Source organism: Dromaius novaehollandiae, chromosome 4, assembly GCF_036370855.1.
Source record: "Dromaius novaehollandiae isolate bDroNov1 chromosome 4, bDroNov1.hap1, whole genome shotgun sequence".
In the NCBI taxonomy this organism is placed as follows: Eukaryota; Metazoa; Chordata; class Aves; order Casuariiformes; family Dromaiidae; genus Dromaius; species Dromaius novaehollandiae.
Genome location: NC_088101.1, coordinates 25,770,303 through 25,794,004, shown reverse-complemented (window position 1 = coordinate 25,794,004; position 23,702 = coordinate 25,770,303). Strand labels below are relative to the sequence as shown.

The window sequence follows — 23,702 nt, the reverse complement described above, 5'->3', positions numbered from 1 at the left end:
ACTAATAGGCTTGTTAGATAATTAACAGAAAACAAAACTCCTACCAGCTCATATTTTCCACTTTACAACAGTCCAACCATGCCACAGATATTTTCCATTCTCAGATTTGATATCCTACAGATGTGGAATTAAAACTCCTTACACTATATGGGAATGCATGCTGGAATTGTACATGGGTGTTTTGCCTTCCTGAGTAATGCCTGCCATGACTTTTAGCCACACTGAGTGTGGAATAAGCTCACTGTACCAACACTTTTATACACCTTAATATAGATAGAGCTTATCTGTAAAATCAAATAGAAACTGCCAGCATTTGCAGATTATTTACTTCCCCAGATTCCTTCTGTTGCTTAGGCTGGTGAACTCAACTACAAAGAGCAAGAAACTTTTGAGTACAAAAGCAGTAAAGCTTGTGTTGGTAAAGGTCTGGAACTTCAAGTTGTCTTTGTAGTTCCATTCCCCCTGGAAAAATACACTGCAGAGATAAGTGCAGGACTTAAGGCTTTCTTGGCTCGATGATCAGAAGTGCAAAGGTTATTCCCCCAGAAATTAAGGGCTACCTTTCATCTGAACTTTGTCAGGTTTAAGCAGAAGATGGATGCTATTCTTCAAAGTAATTTCACTTATGAAAGCAGTTTGTATAATATAGAGAGTACACAAATAAATACAACAGTGAAAAGTTTTTTCCTGAGGAAACATTTATCTTGATGCTATGATTTCGTATCAGTGAATTATTTATTAATTCTATTTGATTTAGTGCAAATAGGCCTTGGTCATAGGAAAGAAGAAGATGCATGAATGAGTGATCTGTTTGGAGGGACAGCCACAGTGTTTTTACTTTATTCCATGTATTATATTTTCTGTTAGAAACAAAATCAAAATAAACAGATTTATAATATTGCCATTATCCTATTTGGAGTGGAACGTAACTGAGGCCTCATGGCAAGGAACTGGAAACACATAAGTTTGGTGTGACTTTTGATGTTCTACATAGTGCATTTTAGTTACGGCAACTTCCTTTTCTTTCTCCAGTCTATTTTCTGTTACTTGCTGTTAACAGCCAGAGGGGAAATGGCTGATATTTTATATTGCATCTGCAATGGCTGGAATCTGTGAATATATATTTATGTAAACTTACTGCAGGTTTATTAGTGTAAGTCTGTTCCCTGCTACTTTGCTTTTAAGGAAGACTCATTAACACTGGGTGTGTTGTTTTCTACTCATATTCTTTCTGTCTCTTTTTTCCAAAAGATTTCTTTTTTCCAGGAATTGGCATGGCAGATTCATTAGAACAAATTTTTTCTTTAAGGTTTTTATTTATGAAAAGGTTCTGACAGCAAATACAGAGTTCATCTGTATTTATTTTATGGCACCTCTTTAGAAACAGAGGTTAACTGTTAACTCAGCTTTGTTGAGAAAGAAGTGGCAAGTTTGACAAGTTCTACTCACTCAATTTTAAATTAATCATGCAACTTCTTATTAAAGCAGTTTCAAGGAGTCACAAAAGAAACTCATGACATCTGTAGTGGCATAATTTTTTATATATGTCACCTTCTCCCCAGGTAAATGGAAGAAACTCCTGGCACAAAACACGCCATTAACTGCCTTCATTTGGTGCATTTGAGTATGGCTATATTATTCTATTCCCTTTAGTGCACAATTGAACACCTCGACAACTGCTGAGTGGATATTTTACATTACTGTTAGGATAGACGTGACAAAGGGAATATAATTCCCTTTTCTGCAAAAAAACAAGTGCTGCTTAGTAACAGATATCATCAAGGCCATCAGAATCTTAATGACCTAAGGCTGAAGACATTGCAAGTGATGATTTGGCACACTGGCTGAAGGGGAATTTCACAGACTCTGATAATTTGGATAGTTTTTGTTTGATTTATTAGAGATTTTATAGAAGTTTGTAAGTGAGACTGAAGTGGTGACATGAGAGAGGACACGTTTCACTTGTAGTAATACCAATGGCAGACTCCCATTTATTCTTCTGTTTTTTTCTTTAACTCATCCTTCTACTGCCCTGTGAGGTGAACCCCTATTCACCTTGCTATGAGTATTTTCAGTAAATAACTCCAGAGCCTTATGTTCTCTGTCATCAAAGTCAGTGAATTTTGTCTGGCAGAGTAGGCCATAACTTGATCGGTCTCTTGAATTACTGGATTTGTTTCTTCAAAGGGTTTGGAGCTTCCTCGTCACTTCTTTTCTGAACTGTAAGAATGTAATTGTGCTGCTTGTTAAGTATGCACTACTTCTATAAATAGTTAGTGGATTATAGGTGAAGGTAGGAGCCAGGAATGCCTGCATTAAAGTCCATTGTCCCCATTGTCTCAGTGGCCTCGTGCTATTCACATGATCTTTCATTGTCATATGTTCTCCATTTGTAAAATGAAATAATGACATCTATCCATCCTATGGCACTGAGGTCAGGAAAAGTTAGCTAGTATGTATATGATAGTTAAGAAACAGTGCCATATGAATACCTCCTATCTCTTCTCATTTAGCTCAAACTGTAGTTCTGTAGCATTTGAAGACCACTTCAAATGCTTCTACCGCAGCATATATTTGGGCTAGCTGATAATTACATTGTTTGGTGTCTGGTGTCCGGACTGAACTCCAGTAACCCTTTCCTTCCTTACCTTCTCTACTGAAATAGAGACCTTGTCAGGGAGAGCATATAGTATATTAACTTATGTGGATTGTGTACCATTGCCCTCTATTGGACAGCGCTAGACTCGTTTAAGTGCTTATCTTGTTTTAACTTGAAAGGTGGACTCTGAAAGAATTCAATTAACATTTCTTCAGGAATTTCTTTGGTTTTTAAAAAATGCAGTTGCTTTTTGGTACTTGTGCACTTCTGGATCTTCCCTTTCCATAGCCATTAACATTGTTTGGTAGTGAAGATGAGCAAATAATTTCAGATGTGACTGTTTATGGACACTGACTTAGTAGTTCACCCAGTGAGAATTTTGTGTCAGACACATTTGTATCTTCATCAACTCAGGAAACAGAAACATCTAACAGCTGTGGCCAGTACAACTAAGAAGCACAGCTCAAGTTTTGGAAAAAATTGAAAGATTAAAAAACCACAGTGATATTCTGTAAGTAAGGTTTAGTGGCAGATGGACTGTCTTTTAGCAGAAAATAGATGAAATTCTCTAGCCAGTTTGTCTGTTGCAGGTGGACAGGTATGCATAGGCTCAACATTGCTGATTATCTACAACATGCTAGTCTGTTTAACTGTTTCATAAAAGAAGGTGAAAAATAAATTTATTCTCTTTGATTTTATTTTCTTATTTTCATGACTTGGTCAGAGCATGAAGTCTCCAGTGGTAAAAAGACATCATGGAATAGAAAGTGCATTGAGATCACTGTTCAGCACTGTTGCCTACTAATCAGTATTAGTAGTCCCCAGCTGTCATTGCATCTCTGCTAGACACTGGGTCATATCTTTGGCTGCGGGTTTGTACAGGGCCATGTGTCTGCACAGGGAGCAGTGTCAGGCGATCCAGAGCTTGCACCACTCCCTATAGAGCAGAGAGGAAACAGAAGCAAAGGAACCTACCATATCCTACAGTCTGGCATAAAAGTTGCTTTCCACTTCTCTGCAGTGTGGATTTTTCTCTCTCACTCACAGATCTTCTCTGGCCTGTAAGCATTCTGTGTAGATGTAGGTGATCGTTGATTATAATGCACTGCCTGTTTGGCTTAACTGTGCTTTATCAGGCAATACATGTGCCCTGTCAATAAATATAGTACATCGCATACACACTATAGTGTCTGAAAATGAGATCATGGAGAACGGCAAAAATTAAGAACAGGGAGAAGTAATAAATATCAAAGTGAGACACAAACAGTCAAATTAGTATCTAGGAAAAAAGTTACAGCCTGCCTTGGAAATGCCCTTAATGCGTTCTCCCGGTGGTTGTGAACTTAGCTATAAATCACTTTTATGTTCTCTGCCCTCTGTTACACATTAATACAGTTTATGGCAGAGAGCTGAAAGAGGGAGTAGAAACTATGATGAAGGTCAGAAGGAAAAATAAAGCTGCTGTTACTACTGTCTAAATGTTATCCATCCTGACCTCCACTAGCTGCCATCCAAAACTCTATTTATACTGCCGTTAATTAGAAGTTAAACACAGAGGAGTTGCATCTAACTTCAGCAATACACATCCAAAACACAACGATCTGTATATAATTCTGCCAGGATAAACAACAGCTTATTAAAACTCAGGAATAGATGACTTTTTAATGATCCCTTCCTTTGAGAAATGTCCATGGTGCTTTTCAAAAAGTATCTACTTAAAGCTCAAGATCTTTTTGGCTACCATCATAACATCAGTCAGCTCTTCACTGTCTTGGATGGATTACCTGATTTGTTGATGATCCATACCACAAGTACAGAACTATCCAATCTGGCCGCTGCAAACCTACATGAGTTCAGAGTGGCATTCTGTGTCTCTGGGGTCCTGGAGCTTCATTACTCATGCCAGATCATCTCACTAGATGAGGAGCAAACTCAAGGGCAGCACTGCATGAGCGTGGTTATAGCTTCTGAAGCATATAGCTATGCAGTTCTCTCAGAATTGATTGCAGCAGATGTACTGTAACACAAAAACATTTGAGGTCCAGAAACCAAGGCATGTATTTTGTTTCTTTGTTTGTTCAAGTACTCTTGTGCTCTGCTATCTAGGATAATTAATCGTTGCTTGTAATTTAAGCATGTGCTTACCTTACTGTGACCAGAATCGAAATTTCACTTCACATAATAGCTTCAGCGTGTTGATAAAAATCACTTGTGTGCCAAAGTTCTTGCAATACTTATACCAAAGAAATGCAAGTATATATATAGAAAGAGACAGAAAGACAAACACACACATATAATCACTCATTTTCCAGTACTCTCCACGCTGTCAAGAATGTTTTGATCTTCATCTGTCCAAATACCCTGTCAACGTAGCATCCAGTCCACCTATTTTAGATGCTTATTTGGGAATGAAGTGAATTGCTTTTTTAAAATGCCTTTTTCTATACACTGGTTATACAGGGGGCCAAGACAGTAGCTGGAGCATGAACAGGTAGAGTCCCAACTGAGATAACTATCAATATTCCTGCACAGTGAAAATTGAGCAAGTTCCTAACAGAAGATTACACTAGAAAATCTGGTTAATGCCAATTATTGTTTTGTCTGACGGATTTTTTGAAACAACAGGCTTCAAAATACTACAAAATGCTGATTCCAGTTCAGTGGCTGTGGATTCATGACCAGATGTATTTTGTGGTCCTGCACATTTCCCTCTGTGGTAAAATCCTCACCTTGCTGACATTGGTGGTAAAGTGATAAAGCTTCCATTGGCCAACTGGGACCAGGATTTTGTTCCATGCAGTGAAAGGATTTTTGTAGCCTTATTGTCCTGTTTTTGATGTTTCTTTGATGTGCATTTTTTCTCGGGCCTTTACTCGGTAGATGGATTTATCTGTTTCTACCTTAATCTTTTTGTTTTATTTTGCCACCACATGCAAAACCTCTTGGAGTTTTAAACTGTCAGAGGAAGTAAAGAAACCACAGGAATGGTGGGGAACATTTATTTCAAACCTTCACCTTAGAGGTGAAATGATGTGGAATGGGGAGTGTCTTGGAAACTAGAGAAGTTACCTATTTGTTTCTCATTTACAAAAAAAATTACATAAAAGGCTATTTTTTTGCGTGCATGCAAGTAATTCACCAGAGAGCTTCAATTCAAGCTCCGTTTTCCTATATACAAACTATTTAATAGGCTAATTTGCAAGGGATTTGTATTTATCTGTAGATATTACCTGTCTTGAATAGACCTGCAAATCAGAGTAGCTGGTCAGCTCCAGTGCCTGATCAAATACCCCAGCTCAAGCCCTGCCTCCAGTCTCATATGCTGTGATGGGTCTCTTGATTGTTGGCTTACCCTGATCCATGTTGCTGTATGTTCTCCACTGTTCAAGGGGAGTGGATAAATGCAGGCCAAAAGGCCATTTTCCTACCCCTGGCAGCTACTAGGCTACTCACTGACTCGGGTAGAGCCCTCCAAACAGAAGGAGAGATTATTGCTTCCTCCACCCATCAGTAGAAGGACAGGCAGGCAGAAAGTGAGTGAGATTAAGCTGCTGTAATGACTAGCAGCAGCTGGAAGGAATGTAAGATAACATAGCAGGTAAACTTTGCCTTTATTTAGGCACTTTTCTTCTATTTTACCTTACCATGGCTAGACCAGGCTAACATGAAAGCCAGTGCCAGTGTCAGGGAAATGGTAGGAACATACGGTGAGTGACTTGAGCAGAGCAGCAGTGTTTTCCCACACTCCAAGAGACATAGCAAGGACAGAAACTGCTTCAGAAACACAGAGCGGGGCGGGGGGGGGGGGGGTCCTGCGAAGCAGGAGACTGTAAGACTCAACTGAAAGGTAACTGAAGGAAGTACTTTTTCAAGACACCCAGAAAACCCTGGTTGTGGTAGCCAGAAAGCCATTGAAAGTTCCTGGCCTATAGAGCTAGATGCTTATATCAGTAGTTGCTGCACAAATGATATACACCACCACTTTCTTTGGAAGCCATTTAGTGGAAAAGCCTGCACAAGTTGATCTGCTACCCTTAAAATAAAGATCAGTACAGAAATTAGAGGTGAGGAGAAATAATTAATGTGCTGCGGTAATTCAGGTGCTAAACTCAGAGGAAGGCAGAAGCAGAGACCTATCCCTGTACTTCTATTTCCTATTGTACAAGGTGGCAGCTCCTTGATTAGCAGTCAGGAAACACACACACCGTAGTCGACACCGATTCTCTCTGTTGCATCTATGGGGAGCCAGATCCCTGAAGTCAGCCATGGTCAGGCCTGTGCTTTTTAGGCACTGTAGAACTGAAGGTGGATACCTGAAGTAGTGGTTCTGAGTCTGCCTCCAGCCCTGCACCTGCAGCTCAGTGCAGCACCCCAAGAAGGATGGATAACCCTGGAAGGGGAGAGGGAGGGTGTTAAAGAATGTCATTGCTTTCAGTAAAAGGACTCCTAGGGCAAGTATGTGCTTGACCATCAAAGGCTGTATGAGTAGCTGGAAGGAACTGGACATAGCTGGCTGAGAGGGGAGTCAGAGTGAGACAGTTACCTGAGCCTTCATCCTAAAAGCAATGAGAAATGCCTCCTGGATCAGACCAATGGTCCACCTAGCCCAGAACTGTTGCTCTGGCAAGGGGAATGGGAGATGCTGTGTAGGGAGAGCTTGCAAGCTACACTCTGCTATCCCTTTCCTTCATACTCTCCATCATCCACAGTCATTGGATTAAGAGTATTAGAAAGTAGATGACTACCTGTTCTCTTTAGTATCTGTTTATTGATCTGTTGTCCATGAATTTGTCTAATCCCTTTTGAACCTGCTTTCTTGTTAAACTTCTGTTGTTCCCTCCTTAACTTCTTTAGTACTTCCTGCTGATTGTGCAAAAAGCAATGGTAAAGGAAATGCTTTGCTGACCAGTTCTGCAGCCATCCCATTGCCAAAAGGGAGAACTGTAAACAAGTATTTCAAGCAAAGTCTTCTCAGAGCTCAGATGTGTGAAATCCAAGGAATGCTTTAAAAATGTAGATCAAGCTGCCACATATGTAAGCATCACATAAAGTGTTCATGTAGGATCCAGTCCTTCATTGCAGTGATCTGATGTGGACCTTTATCTGTTTAGAGTGATTACAAAAAACATGTGCTCTTCAGTAATGTTTGGCTGGGAACCAAAATGAAAACTCACAAAAGTCTTGCTGTTCAAAGTGTAGTCAAAGAACTGCTTAACATAGGGTAGAGTTTTAAATAACCTTACCTAAATTCTTTTTGTACCGTAGAGGAAGTCCTGACTCTTCTGGATTCAAGAAAGGTATCAAAGAATTCATCATTAGGTGGCAAATCCCAGAATTCCTAACAATGAAAACCAGTGAAGTCCCTGGTGTTTTCACTATCACATGACGCTGAACTTTAAGAGCAAGATTTCCAAGAAGGAAAAAGTTATCTGCTTGAATACCTCTCCCAGTCTGAGAAATGTCAATTTTCCTAAGAAATGTTAATTCTCATAGCAATAGTATTCATTCAGTTGTCATTTTATTCTTCAGTGAGTCTTGAAAAGTTGCATTAGCTATGAACATCTAAAATAGTCACCTCATCTACTTCTTATAATCAGCACAGTAAACACAATGTTCTTAGTGCTGGTCTTGATGGAAGTAATTCTTGCCATTCTGGAATTGGTGCTGTTGTTTTAGTTCTCTAGTACATTATTGCTGCTTTATCTGCCCTGTTACTTGTCAGCTTCTTTTTTGCCATCTAGTGTTTAAGATTACCATGACATGAACAAGAATGCATCCTCCAGAAGATGATAGTATTAGATATTGCTGAAGGACTGTTTGATGCTATGATTTTTGAAACTGAAAAAATCATTAGCTCACGTTAATGTTTCTTTGTGACAAAAGGAGTTTAAAAATTTCTTTGCTTCATGCTCCTACTAGACACACTCAATAGGACTTTTGGACATTTCAGGGCAAGCTAGATACTTCTTTGATATGATTTACACTGAATATTCAGCTCTGGACCAGCTATAATAGTGATCATTAGATTTTTAGCTCATAGGAACAAGGGTCAGGAATGGTAGTCTTACCTGGGGTTTGAGGAAGCATAAGCTTGCCACACAATTCACCTCCTCACATCAAAGCGGAGATTAAGAATTGATATTTTAAATTGTAATTCTTTTCTGTCTTTTCTATTCCAGGAAGCAGGAAGTGTATCATATTGAAGTTATTAAATCATCACAGCTATAGACTGCTTATGCTTATAAGCCTTTCTGTTTCATTTAGAAAAATGATTAGAAATACTGTAGATGAGCACATGCTGGCTTTATGGGAATTCTGATGCTTTCCAAAAAGTACTGATTTTCTCAAATTAAACTCAAGCGCAACCATTAATAACAGGAAATGACTGATTAAAACTCAGATGGCTTAGCAAATTCGTAATAATATTGAAAAATGGCAATTGTTTCATAACTGCTATAGTACTGTGGGGTCATTTGTGCTGGGAAAAGATCTGCATCTATTATTATCTATTATGCATCTATTATTCTGACTCTGAATGCCATAAAGCTTCTTATTTTCCATTTTGCCTTGGGCAAATTCTGCTTGTCTACAGTCTGCTTAATTTTATTTTTTACAATGTAGAAAATGAATTTTCAATTTATTAGTGTATTTTTTCCTTTGTTTTCTTTATTTATAGGCAAAAAGCTGTCTTCAGTTTTAAAATAAATCATGAACCTCTGCACTATTTAGATAAAATTATCTTCAGGTTTTATTTTAAAACTGAAAATAGATTTAGTCTTAATTTTTAGGGGTTTATCACCACCTTCATATCTATACATGTGTCATTTATCTTGTAACTCTTCAGTGTGTAGGTACTGTATGCCAGCACAGTATGTTCTCTTAGTTCTCCATTATGTTCTATTGACCTTTACCTTTCTTTCTGCAGAAAAACAAATGCTTATGTGTGCATGCACACAAACACTCCAGAGGTCACTGTATTTTGAATATAAACTACCTAAGTACTTTTTCTAGGGCGGAAATTGTGTAAACGGCGAACTTTTTAAAGCATATTGAATGCCATTTTGGACTCAGCAGTAACACAACTTCTTTTCAGAATCCAATAGTGTATCCTATGAACAATGTATAAGCACTGACATCCAATTTGAGGAAAACCAGATAATGGCCTGGAAACATTCAGCTTGCTTTCCTGGACTTAGAATTATTCTTTACACCAAGTATTCATTCCACCAGGTTCGCATGTAGTAATAGAGCAGTGTGCCACACTATGGTCATTTTAAAAACTCTTAAATGTTGATGAATGCACCAGAAAATCCAGACTGTTTCAAGTCACCCAAAATATATTCTCTGGAGGGTGAAACATGATAAAGAAACAGTGACTGTTCACCTATGTAGCTATTGCAAACTAGTACACAAAGTATATGCAAACATACTCAAGGAAGTATATTATGTTAAACTGTGAATCTGGCTTAGGCTTTCTTTGTTTATGATGTATTTAAGCAATTTACCAGAGAGGAGTAAAAATGCTGCATATAACCATGAAAAGGAAGAATGCTGATTCCCTCGAAACCTTGTAAACCCTTTGTAGAGCTAAGCTTTTCAAGTGCTACTGTCAAGTTTTATCAGTTCCCAGTTTTACATGCATCAATCATTTTTCTTGTCTTAGGGGCAAAATCCTGTTTGCTTCACCAATGCAAAACCTGCTTTGTGATTCATTAGGACTATTGACATAAACAGTGAAAACTTGATTTGGCTTTTCACAGCTATATTGTACATGCTGTCCTTACATTCCCTAAGAGTTTTTCACACAAACAGTCTAACTAATGTCAAGACTGGGTTCACAATTTATTCTTGTGTTTATTTCCTTTTAAAATGGTATGTTTCAATTAAAGAATAAACAACAGTACAACACAAAAATCCAGCCCTTCTAAACAAATCAACGGGAACTAAATGGAGGTTTATATGCTTGTCAGGTCAACAATTATAGTAAGCAGATGTTATTTGCATGTTTTTATGGTGGTATAGAAATGCTCAAATGATAAAACTGTCCTGACAATATCATTTTACCTGGGTAGATTGTGCTTCACTGTGTTTTCTTCTGCTGCTTATTCAGTGTGAAAATGATATTCTACTGTATTTGACATGTTGCCATTTGACCTGATCTTGATTTACATGTTGCCATTTGACCTGATCTTGATTTAAGCTTCTAGAAGCTCACATCAGCAGGAGGTCACAGACAGGCAAAGTCAGTGAATCTAAAAATGGTGCAGAAAAATAAGAGATTAGGCTTTATTTGGGTTTAGATTATTTAGAAACAAACAAACAGACAAGAATTTAGCGAAAACAAAATTGTGTTTCTCATCTGATTGGTAAAATCATTTTATTAAATGATACAATTTACATCTCTGGCATGCACTCTCAAATAAAGTGTCCTTTGCAGTGAACAAACAGCCTTTAGAAATGAAAAGCCTCTTATAAAGATAGTACAGTCTTTTGCTACTAGGTAGAAATGCAATGTGCAATAGACATTTGGTTGTGTTAAAGCAAACCAAAATGAAGACTAGTTATGAACAAGAATTGTGAACATCATCATCTAACCTAACTAAAGACACTAAGTTTTCAGTTATATTGCATTTTCAAACACTCTGCGTATTAACAGAGATAGCTCTGAGGGTGAACACAGTTCTAACACAAATAACTGGTATTTAAAATATCACATATTTCCTCAGATTTACTGCAGATCTGTGCATTCGCAAAAAACAAAATGTAAGAAATACTTGTATTAATATATTCAGAACTCATGCACAACAGTCACAGCTATATGACAGAAAGATGCTTTGCTAGTGGAGGAATGGGATGAAGAAAAGGGAGTGAAAAATGCAGTGTAGTGCTTCATAAAGCTTTATATGCATTAACATTTCAGTTAATAGTCAGGGCCTGCTGCTTTTCTTGAAATTAATACATTGTCTGAATCTGGTTTTAACCTGGTTTCCTTTGTAAACAAGGCTATGTGATCTGTCTGCATGCCTGTGTGTCTGTCTGTCCTCCCATTAATAACTTTGGAACTGTTTGTTGGTTTCATTTCTATATGATAGCAGAATAGATCTCAAAGACAATCAGTTGCCCACAGACTTTGTAAAAATAAGTGGCTGGGGAGAGGACAGATGCACTTAGCAGTGTTGCTATTGAGGAAAATGCTGCAGTGTAAAGTCATTCCTTATTAGACATGAGAGAATCCATATGGGAGAGAGAACGAGTAAATCCCCAGCAGTCAGAAAAAAATTCTGTTGTAGATCACATTAAACACCAAAGTTAATCTATGGTAAGATGCAAATCTACAGGAAACAGTGTCATTAATTTTAATGTTCAGAGAAATACTTACTGATAAATTCTTTCTTATCAATACAAGGAAAATACAAGGCTATGCTTTTTTCTTCAGACATTGACAGAATGTCAGTGATTCTGTCTAGAAGTCTCTGATCCTGCAATTTTTACACTTTTGGTGCTTCTTTGATTTTCACTGATGTAAAGACAGCTTAAAGCAGCCCAAATGACAGCAGCACAGGGACACATCATTATCTGCCTAGTCTGTGTGTTGCACAGCTTATCCTTGAAGGATCATATTTGAAATGATATATTCACTGGGCACTTTTCTTGAAACATAGCCAGTCAGTGAGAGAAAGGTGCCTAAAAGAGTTAGGCATCCAGAAACCCCCTTGAATATAGCTCTAAATGTCAGAACAGCTCCTGCTGCAGTCAGTGGGAAACTTTTGAATTCACTGAAAGTTCTGAAATATTAAAATCCTGACCTCCAAGGTATTAATGAAAAATTACATTTTTGGCCTTGATCCTAGGTATACTTAGGCACAAGAATATGTTTTCCCATATTGCTAGGTAATCACAGCATTAAATTATTTTTAATTTTGCTTTATACTATAACTTTTTTTGTAGTAACAAAATTTAAAAATATTTTTGGCAGTTTTTAGTTTCATGTATGTTAATATTAACCGCTCATTTCTTTCTGTTATACATATGACATTAGAATACATGACATTATTTTTAGTGAAAATCCAAAGATATATTCCTGATTCTGAGAATTAGAACAATTGTATTTGACAAATATATGACTTACTGCAAATTCATTAATCTGGTTTCCAGTTTAACAGTATAAAGGATATAGTTTAAAACAGAAAGCTGGACTTGACTTGGATTCAGGAAGTCATTTTATTATAATAAAATGGACCTCAGTTCAGCAAATATGTAAGCATTATATAGTTTTCAGAATATCTGTAGTCCTACTGAAAGTAATGGCATACACATACATTAGCATTTATTGAATACTTAAGGCTTTGATAGCGTAGAATTGTAAAACACAACTGCTAGATCTCAGTTATGCTGAAATGAGCTGAAAACCTGACATGTACTTCCATAGAAATAGGTCTGGATGCAGAGACAGGCCCTTAAGGCTAATGGACTATCAATGTCCCATTGATTTCAGTGGGAGTATTCCCAGTGATGATAAGAGAACACTGTGCAGCCCTACAGAGAAAAATGTATTTTTGCCTCCAGGACAGGAAAATTTACTCTGTTTATGTGAGTATATGAATCTAAGGTGCAAGGCTGGTTTTCAGGAATAACATGATAATCTTGTTCATGTAATTTTTCTAAATCATCTTTTCTTCACATATTCATAATTTGTAAAAGAAATTCCTAAGGTGCAATAGCAATATGATGTTAGTTTCAAGGTATACTACATTCATGTGTTTATTTCCTCCTTGGTCAAAGGGAGGATTGCTTTTGATTTTAAGGGGACTTTTGCTTGACTAGAGAATTACTGCCAACTTAAACGCATTAAGTTTATATTTTTCCCTGTCATGCAATTCCTGAGTTCCATGAGGGGAAGTTCATCATGCTCTTATGGGAAGTTCCAGCTCAATGGGACTCAGGGTTCCTTTTCCTCTTTTCTTTATACTAGTTATATTTTATAATTGTTAAAATGGAAAATTGTTTGCAGATGAGAATGTTTTATAATATATTCTTTCTTACTGCATATGTGTTCTAGCTTGCTTTCTAAACTAACCACTTTACTCACAGTTGACGTTACTGAAAATAAGGATAGTTAACAGTATTTCTGCAGAAATTTTAGTTGGTTGTGCTTCACAGATCTTTGAAGAATGCCCCATAAAATGAGGAGGGTGCAGAGCACTTTTAAAAACTTGTAGTATTCATTTAATGTCTTAACAACATCTAAATTACCCAATAAGCTTGGAATATATGTATTTTTAGCCACATATTCATGTTGTTTAAATAAGATGTAAATGCAAGATATCACCAGCCACAATTATTTACCATCTCTTCAGATCCATCAAGACAGTTTAATCATAACCAACTCACCAAATATTTCCTACTCATACTGGACTCATACCATGTAACACATATCATAAACCCTCTTTCGCATATCAGCTTCCACATAGGACAGCTGTTATTCTTTATAAACAACAAACTTGATAAACATAACTTATTTGTCTTCCAAACTGAGAATACAAATCAAAAGCCTTCTAAACACTGAGCTACCTAGATACTAAGAATGACTGCCCAACCAGCCAGTTCACTAGACACTGTAGCAGAACATGTTCAGCAAGTAGTGCATTTCTCAGAGAAACAGAGGCTGTTTCAGCCTCTGAATTGTTCTAAAGTTTATTACAAAATTAACTTGCAATCCAGTTTAAATGCAATCTAAATACTTTTCTGATCCCTTTTGTATTTCAAGTATCATGGTACTGATCTCTATTAATATCACCCTTCTTCCTATTATGTTCAGACTAATTGATTAATTACAATGTGCAAAACTTCATCTAAACTATCTTGAAATCCATCTGCAATGCATGACTGCATGAGATTAGCATACATCTACATGGAGACATATGCTACGTCGGAGAGGTTCAGGTAGCATGACTATAAGTGTATTTTAAATGTTTCTGTAGCAAAATTGTTATTTTTTTTTTGTTAGTTCTTTTAAAAATGCAGTAAAGAAAACGTGGCCAACAAGCCAGTGCTTCCAAGTATTGCATTTTCATTGGAACTTTCTCAAGTCTGATTATGTCTCATACCTTGGAACCCAGATGTCAAATATATCCAGAGAACCTACAAGATCCTGTAAAATACTTCTTGCTTTTAAAATGCTCAGATTTTACATTCTTTTCTTATTAACTTAATGGCAAGCATTTGTGCTGTCTGCAACTACATCTTTTCTAGGTGTTTGTATTGACCACATTGGTTGTCCCATGTTTCCCCCTCCAAAAAAAAAGGAACTTTACAATTTTGCCTTTTAGAAGCATAACAATATTAGGTTATGAATAAAACCACGTCCATTCTAGGGTACTAGCCTGCAGTCCTATGAAAACTGTGCTCCGTTCTATATTGCCTCCTTATTTCTTCAGTTCAGAGATGGTCAGGCCAGCAAGAAACTTTTCTTCTCCAGCTCAGATCTGAAGCTTGTAAAGCTGGACAAAGCGAAAATATGCCAGGTCCTTCTGTTGTTCATGTTGGATGCAGCCATCCCCTGGGCTGTGGATTGTAGTTTGAATCTGCTGTTCACAAGTAATAGTCAGACCGGGAATCCATGGACATCGTATCAGGATCTGTTCTGGACTGTTGACTGAAGTAAGCATACTGTGGCTGAGAGCCACCCTGCATGGTGGCACTTGGGGCAGACAAGGTGCTTTTGGGGGGTGATACCATGCTTGATTGCTTTCCCCCAAATAAGGCTGCGCTAGCACTTGGGACCGGAGGCGCATCAGAAACTCTTTGTTTCCGTTCATCTGGTAGCTCAGGAAGCGCTTTCCTGCGAGCAGCTGATACTACATTAGCCACAATGGATTCTTCAATATTCTGGGGTGCAAAAGCTTCATCCACTAGGCCAAGAGGGGATTTAGCTGCTGCTTCCCAGGGAGTAGGTCTCTTGCCAGGCCTGTCAGCTGCTGTGCCTGGCTTGCTAAAGAAATCAGGAGCAGGCTGAAAGATAAGAGGAGAAGTAGGGGACATGACTGGAGAAATGACTGAAGAAGGTCTCCCAGGAAGTGATAATGAGCGTCCACTGCTTCTTTCCTAGAAAAACAAATTACCAAATATAACTGCAGTCATTAAACAGCAAAAATGGAAGCCCATTCTCCTCACTTAGAAACTGGAAGAACAAACCCTGAAAGCATATGTGCATATGACATCCTGGCAATCGCTTTTTTGGGTTTATTTTAACCTACTGGTACTTTTTAATACTTGAATTTAGTGGAAAGAGAGGAGATGTTACAAAGGAGGAAGAGAAAGAAACAGGAACAAAGACAGAGCATACAATTTTTGAGGAAAGTAAATAGACCAAAGAAGGGTGTCCATTAACTGAAAAGGTACAACTATGTTAGCAGCCTTACAGCTTTACTTCATCTCCACTAGTTAGCTAGTATGCCTTGTTCTGAAAAGACCATTCTTAATAATGAAAAAGGAAGTTATGTTGCACCAATTCTGTGTGTGTTTACAAGATTCTGTCTAACATTCAGGCACAGCCTGAATTTATTTGATTACAGGCTCTGTCTAGGACATCTGTCCAAGAACATATTTTTGGCAATCTCCTTCTAAGAAAGGCATTTCTAACTCTAAAATTATTAGACTTACCGTGAGTGGAAAGGGAAGAAAAATGAACACAAAAATTTAAGAATGTTAATGCAGTCATTTATTTAATACCCTTACAGGACGGTACTTAACCTGGCTTCTTTAAAAGGCACTGGCCTCGAAATTTCAGAACATTCTGACCCATTTATAGGAGCAATCCATTCATATTTCACAAATCCTAATCTTCTTAGTAATGCAGCACTTTGAAACAGAAACCCTGTTCATGAGGAGGTTTGCCCACAATAGTCTTCATTTGGCAGTACATGAAACAAATACGGCCTTTCCCCCATGCCAAACATGTTCCTTGTGTTAGACAAATTATATTATTCTTACTGCGTAGTCTTTATATGCGTGGTTCCTGAACTAACTGATTTATACCCACTGATTCATATCCTGAGGTTTAAGAATTGCCTTTAACTCTGAAATCTTGTAGGAAATTCAGGGCTCTGTTGCCAAGGGCTTGCTAAAATTTCATTCCAAAAACATTGCCCCTGTGTTATTTTTTCTAATTAGCTTCCAAAAACTTAAGCATTGTCAACAAGATCCACACACCAGGGAAGTCAATAGGTATCTGATCATACAAACTATAGTTTATCTAGCAAAGATTCACACAAAAATGTATGTTTTATAGGCTTTTCCATCACAGAATCTTGAAGCATTTAAGAAAGTTAGATGACCTGTGCTTCGCGTGGGCTTTTAAATTATGTTTTAACATCATCCTTGTATGTGGGAGACAGAAACTGAGAAAGAAAGAACCTACTGATTTCATAATTTTCAGTGGATTTGGTGGTGTTAAGTCCAAATCTATTAAAAGTGTCTAAATAATAAACAGAAGTTATGTAATGAGAGTTTTGACCAATTCACAGCTAATGGTTTGTAACAAGACTGTCCTTCTCACCTCTTTGCTGTGACCACCTATTCCTAGCTTGCAGTTCCAGAGAGGAGACTCCTCAACTATATTAACTCTGCCCGCACATACATACGGCAGATTTACATGAGGTTCTTCTATTCAATGAAAAATACTTCATTTTGGGCAACTTAGCTCAGCTAAATTTTCAGAGTCCTTAATTCAACAATGAGTTCATCAAACATTAAACATACTCGTCAGATCATCACCTAGACAGGTCCTATCTGTATACTGTGAGACAACAGCATATAAAAGCAAAAATTGCCCGTTTGGATAGTAAGTGAACAAAAGAGAATAAAGAAGGCTTTGGCCCATAGATATGTGATATACTGTCAAGAAGAGATTAAACTTCCTCCATATTTTTTTTTCTTACCTGAAAAATTAAAGTCCAGATAAAAGATCATGCTTGGGTCAATGATTGGCAGACCCAGATAAGGCAGTCACAATAGTTCTCCTTCCTCCAGCATATTACAAGTTCTTTTTTCACTGGATCCACAGAAGTGAGACTGATTAGTACATTTAGTTTAAATCATTGGCAAAAATAGATGTTTGAAAGATGCGAAATCAAAATAAATATGCAAAATGAGATACAGTTTCTATTAAAAATTAATCTGAAAACCTGAGCCATGAAACTACTTAGAAGATAAAATTGTACAGAGAGATGAAGAAGTTGATCAAACAGGTTCAGCAGGTTAGCCAACCTATATAAACTGCTCTTGGGAGGGTTCTAGATTGTTGTTTGTGCTGAGTATGTAGAAAAATTCTTTTTTATTTAATGGAGATTTCAGTTCCAAGAAAAGAGATCCAAGTTGAGTCAGTGCTTTGCAGTATTCCAGAGATGAGATGCAAATGGAAATTATTCTGTTGAAAGAACTGGTGCGTAAAAGACCTGACATTTCAAGACAGTCAGATGAAGATACTGTATTTAGTCTGTCATGTTTAGAGAAAAGGTCTGGAGATCACCAAGTGGCAAAGATATCTTTTTTAGCCTAATCATCAGTGATAAAATACAAGTTAATTTTCTTTGACAGAGTTTAATCTGAGAATGATGAGTTGTTAAATGTACTTCAGTAGTCTATTTAACAAAATGTGTCATTCTACTATGTCACGAAGGTGGACTTTTGTAAAATCAGAAATACAATATAGACAAAATTAAATGTTCAGTTAAATTGTGGTTAGTTTTATATTGTTTTAGTACAGGTGGCATGTCAGATTCAACAGAAAATTAAGATCATTAATGGAAAATGAGATATTACTCTATGATGCTAGAAACTATTCTAGGGATAGCTTTGTTATCTTAGAAGGCAAAGAAAGGGAACTGGCAGAAGGGAGCTAAAAGGACCTCACAGAAAAACCCTCTTCATGAATCCATCAATACAGTTTAAAGGACACTGGCACAGAGTTTTGGCAACCAGATTTGGGGTGGTGGGGGGAAGGGAGGTGTTTTACCAGCTTGAGGACCTCCTATGTCCTTAATTTGGAAGACCTCAGTGAACAAGTAATTGTACCTCAAATCGTATCAATCCACAGAACCTGTAGTGTTATCTAAATCATAGGTTCAGCCTATAAGAGTTGTAGAAAAGGTAGAATCTCAAGTACTGATAATTTGGAGGATATGATATCATTTGGGTTGCTGCATATGAAAAAAATTCAAAAAGTGCAAAATACTTTGGATATAGGGGATTTTATTCTCTTGTGTAAATCTGTTCTCCTTTAATTCTGAGATTCTGCCCAGTGTATTAGCTTTCATGAAGTGTTGGTCTGGATTTGGGTAGAATGTTAGGCCTTGAGGGAAGATACGCAGATCAGTAAACTGCAATAGTGCCTTGGGAATTACGTTAGTTGTACTAAATTTCCTTGAACTCATTTTTTGTTTTGTTTTTGACTTCAGAGAGACTCTCAGGGACAAAATGACTAGGTGAGAATCCAGATAATTCATACTGTCCCATGAGATAAAGAATGTTTCACTACATAAACATGACTTTATTTCACTGTGAGTGTGATCACCCCGTGATCAATCGGAAGAAAAAGCCTGTGAGAGATTTTTCCGATGAAGACTCCCAGGTAACCTGGAGCAACTGTAGCAATTTACCTGGCCAGTGAGAGACTGTGCCAGTTTATTTGGAAAAAGTTGTTTCCTTAGAAGTTGATAAATATGCTCCTTTTCAACCTCAGAACCCCAAAATCAGAATACTTCTTTCAGGTTTTGTCCATTTTGCCAAGCTACTATTTGCTTTTGTCAGTGCTTTCAATTGGCCAGAGTCGTATTATGTATTTTTTTCATTGATCACCTGACTCTCACATATTCATGTTTATTTCAAGACTTCTATTACTTCATCTTAATAGCTGTCATCTGAGAGACTTCTATATTTTGACAGAAAGATCAGATTATCTATAAAATGATATCTCTTGTCCCAGCAGATGGCTTTGTTAGGTGCTAAGCATCTTGTTTGGAGACTTTGATATTTCAGTAAGATCTGTATCACTGAAGATAATTAATGATTACTTCCTTCTGGAGGGTCATTCAACCCAGATCCAAATCAGAGCAACAAAATTCTCACTGCAAGATGAAACTCTGTCAGACTATGTTACTGTCAACTGGAAGATTCATATCCATACGCAGTTCTTTAGCATATTTGGTCCTGTTTTGATATTCCTGGTGTGTCTCCTTCCCCACTTGATAACTTGGATTTAGATACAGCTCTGATAATAGGCTGATAAAATATCTGTGAAATTGCATGTCCATTTCCTTTGCATTTGATAAAGAAAAGGAAAGATTAATCTCTCCTTCCAGGAAAGAAGGACTGAACAATGAGTTTTTAACTAAATGTTGACCTTCTGCATTATGGGAGGACAAATTCTGTGAGGGAAAATGATTTACTTGGAAGGGGGCTGAAGTACTTTGCCTGCGTGGTAAGGGTCTGAAGAAAGTTCAGGAAAAAAGTTAGAGATTCCACTTTCTGAGATACTACTTACCTCCAGGTGTACTTAATTACACTTCTGAATGTTGGGTCTGGCTGTCTGGCTTTTGATGGGGAGGAAGAGTGAACCAGTAGTTTTTGAAGGAAGAGGCTCTTGGATGAAGGAGCTGACTAAATTCTCCACATATCTCAAAGAGAAACAGGCATAATATGCTGAAGGTAGACAGAAGAGGGTTCGAAGACCTACTCAGGAGATCCAACAAGATAAAAATGTTTTTGGCTAAAGTGAGCCTTAGTTATTTTGGATTACAATCTTCCTAAAATAAATAGCAATCATCATTGTCTGCACTCTAGTAAGAGTGGACAGCACAGAGAGAATGAAACAAAATTTTATATTTTTTTTAAATAAATCCAGGAAAATTAAATATCTGTTTTGACCTGAATCAATTCTATTGAGTTATTGTAAGGTGGGAAAAACCTTGAGCAATTCTAAACCTTTGGATTCAGTGAGATATGTATTTAATTTTATCATCCATGAAGAAATACAGCAAAAATACCAGCTGTGTGTGCTATGTCATTATGTCTTGGTGCTTACCTTAAGGAGGGGGAAATTGATCTCTAAGCCTGCCCAGTACTAAGATTGTTATGGTAGTATCTATTTAATAGAAGTAATCCAGTAGCACCCTGTACAGCAAATTTTTGTGCATTTGGCTGAATAATCATATAGCCATTGTATAGTGACATACTTCTGCAATAATTTACTTAGATCCAAGTTAGAATATTTTATCTACCCCAACTTTATTATGAAATTGAATGATCTTTGGCTTCAGAACATAAAATCTCCACATTTTTTCATGCTCTGTGGTAAATAGGTTTTAAGCACTCATAGAAAAGCGTAATTCTGCTAAAATGTATGCATGTCTTAAATGTAGAAACTGAGAGATGGTTAATGATTGTTTTCTTTGCCCTTAATTCTTGTCATTGGTGGATGTGTTCCTAGAATGAAAGTCTGAACATTCCTGAATTCAAGGGAGATCCATGTTTGATATTCGTATACTGATGTCTATCAGCAGTAAAGTGTTCAGCCCCTTTGAACTGACAATAAACTTCAGAATTTACGCAGTATTTAGTCTCTAGAATTATCATTCATTTACTGGAAAGCAGAAACCAGGCCTAGTGATACTCTCTATTATTATTCCTTCATATTTTATTCTTGGGGATAGCTCTTTTGATACGCATGTGCTAAACAGAATGCACAAACCCCAGGTTGTAAATGAGACAGTGAAAATATAAAGTGCAAATGGGGAATACCTATTCTACCTTCTGTCTCCCTTGAGCTACAAGAAGAACACAAACAGGGGGCTAGAGCTCTTCCGTTCTTCTTCCCAGCAATCAAGGGAGAAGGAAAAGAAGAGTGATATGCTATCAGAATTACTGAATTATCACAGACTGTGTTACTATAATCTTGCTGTAAAATATCCATTATAATGTACCAACATTCAAAGTGTTGTTATGCTGCAAACACATTGGAACACCACACAATGAATAATTTGTGCTTTCCATTGCCCTGAGTTTTTCAGAGAGAAAACTTTTCTACAATAGCTTTTGAAGGGAAAGCAATTCTTAAATAACAAGAGAAGGAAAGACAATTCATAGCTGCCCATTACAATCACATAGAATCCTAACTGCTGCTGACTGCCCAGGCGTCTATGTGAAAAGATTAAACATTAGTTTTAGGTTACCATCGATTTTAAAAATGCAAACTGTTTATAAACTGATTAGTGAAGCAAACATTTATTTTACCACAAGCATCTTTGATATTTATAAATTGTATATTAATATAAACTAAAACAAATGTACTATTACTCCCAAAAGAAACTATTTCAGTATAAAAGTAAATGAATGTAAACACAGTACTTATAAAAGATGTGTGTAACATATATTTTTGTTCATACGTAAGTAGAAAGAGCGTGAATGTGTGCCTTTGATTTAAATTAGTTCAGCTGTCTAAATCAATAGTCCAGAAAACTGTTATGTAGAACTTACTGCTATTTCAAATTTCTTGATAATTATGAAAAGCTGAAAAACAAAAAGTGTAATATTTAGTTTCATAAAATAGTGCACATTTTTAAAGGCAAAAGTTAGAAAGATCTTTTTTCATTTCATAGACCAAATGGGAATGTAAAAAGATTTCACAATAACTGATATTCTGTCTCAGGTGGTGCATCTCCTTAATGAGGTAAAACAGTCCCTATGCTTACATGCTGAAACTCCTTTTTCACCAGTTAAGCATATATAGGTTGAATTTTAAAAAATGTCAAGTATTCTGTTTTTGAAAGTGACTTAGACCCTTAACAGTCCACATCTCATTGAAAATTCCTGAAATGTAGCCTCTCACCTGATTAAGTCACTAAAAAAAAAATTGACTGTGGTTTCTAAGTCATTAGGACATTTTTATTTTAATTGTTTGATTGCAGTTCTGGTCTATACCCCTTACGAAGGTATGTTCAAATCTGAATTGACATTAGCATCTTGCTAAAGGGAACAAAGGAAGTGAGAGTGGATGGAATAGTTGTACTATTGCAAAAAATGATTTTATCTTCATAAAAAGCTCAGAGTAATGTATTTCTCATTTTGCTTCCTAATGTTGGAAGTTAGAGATCAACTCATTGGAAGACAGTAGAAAGTAGTCAGTAATATTTGATTTTTATAGTTATGTTTATGCTTCTTTCAATTCTCTCCTTCTTTCCATTTTTTTAAAGATTTTTAAACTATCATAGAATGACATAAAGAAGGAAAATGTAAGAATAATCTTAATGTAGCTTTTTTTATCTCAAGCCGTTTACAACTTAAACTTTACTTAACGAAAAACCAATTTGTCCCTGATAGCTCTGGAGTAAATGCTACGGCTGTTTTACAGTAAGCAATATGACTACTAAAAAATTGGAAAGAAAAGGGAAGTAATTATATTTATTTGAAAATCTGGAAATAATTTAAAGCAGGCAAAATGAAACTGCTAATATTGGAATGCAGCATATTGATGAATGGGGATATTAATGGCTGCAGAGGCTGGAAATTTAGTATTATATCTTACCTGACTGTAACAGGTAATGCCTTGTCCATGACTGTGCTAAGACTAATAACAGACTAGAATTACATACTTCATGTATGATCCAAACTCCTTCAAAGCTGTCTTGTCAGGGCTTTCTTTCAAAAATGTGTAGAGAATTTTAGAACTAGAATCTTATTTATTCTAATTTTAGGTTGTTTCTATGTGTGATTTTATTTCAGGCCATTAATCATAACTATCAAGTTGAGAATAATCTTATTTTTCCTCACTAGTATGAGAACTAATGAAACAGTTACTGTCAGCCATTTTACATAGGCTTCATGACAAGTTCTGCTTTCCAAAATAATGTCCATTTTGGTTGTCAAGTAACGATAGAAGAGAAAAGTACGATATTAGAATTAGGCCTTCACTTCTGCAGAACACCTACAACATACACAGAAAAGAAACACAGGAGTGCTGGTAACCACTCATAAATTAGTTATTGACATAGCTCAGCTTGTTTCTGTGTTAATAAAAGAAAATCAGTGCTTGGTATTGCCATTTAAT

The 23,702-nt window shown here is 36.7% G+C and overlaps 1 protein-coding gene and 1 long non-coding RNA gene across 3 annotated transcripts in view; one reads left to right on the top strand and one right to left on the bottom strand.

Moving 5' to 3' along the window:
• LOC112980892 (uncharacterized) overlaps positions 1-23,702 on the top strand; it is a 166,675-nt gene that overhangs the window by 48,309 nt on the left and 94,664 nt on the right. The window lies entirely within an intron of this gene.
• The window catches only part of SYNPO2 (synaptopodin 2), a 99,190-nt gene continuing 86,447 nt past the window's right edge, over positions 10,960-23,702 (bottom strand). The window contains exon 5 of the mRNA XM_026096097.2: positions 10,960-15,703. Within this exon, the coding sequence (XP_025951882.1) occupies positions 15,191-15,703 (513 nt within the window). The 3' untranslated portion in view covers positions 10,960-15,190. The remainder of the gene's footprint in view (positions 15,704-23,702) is intronic.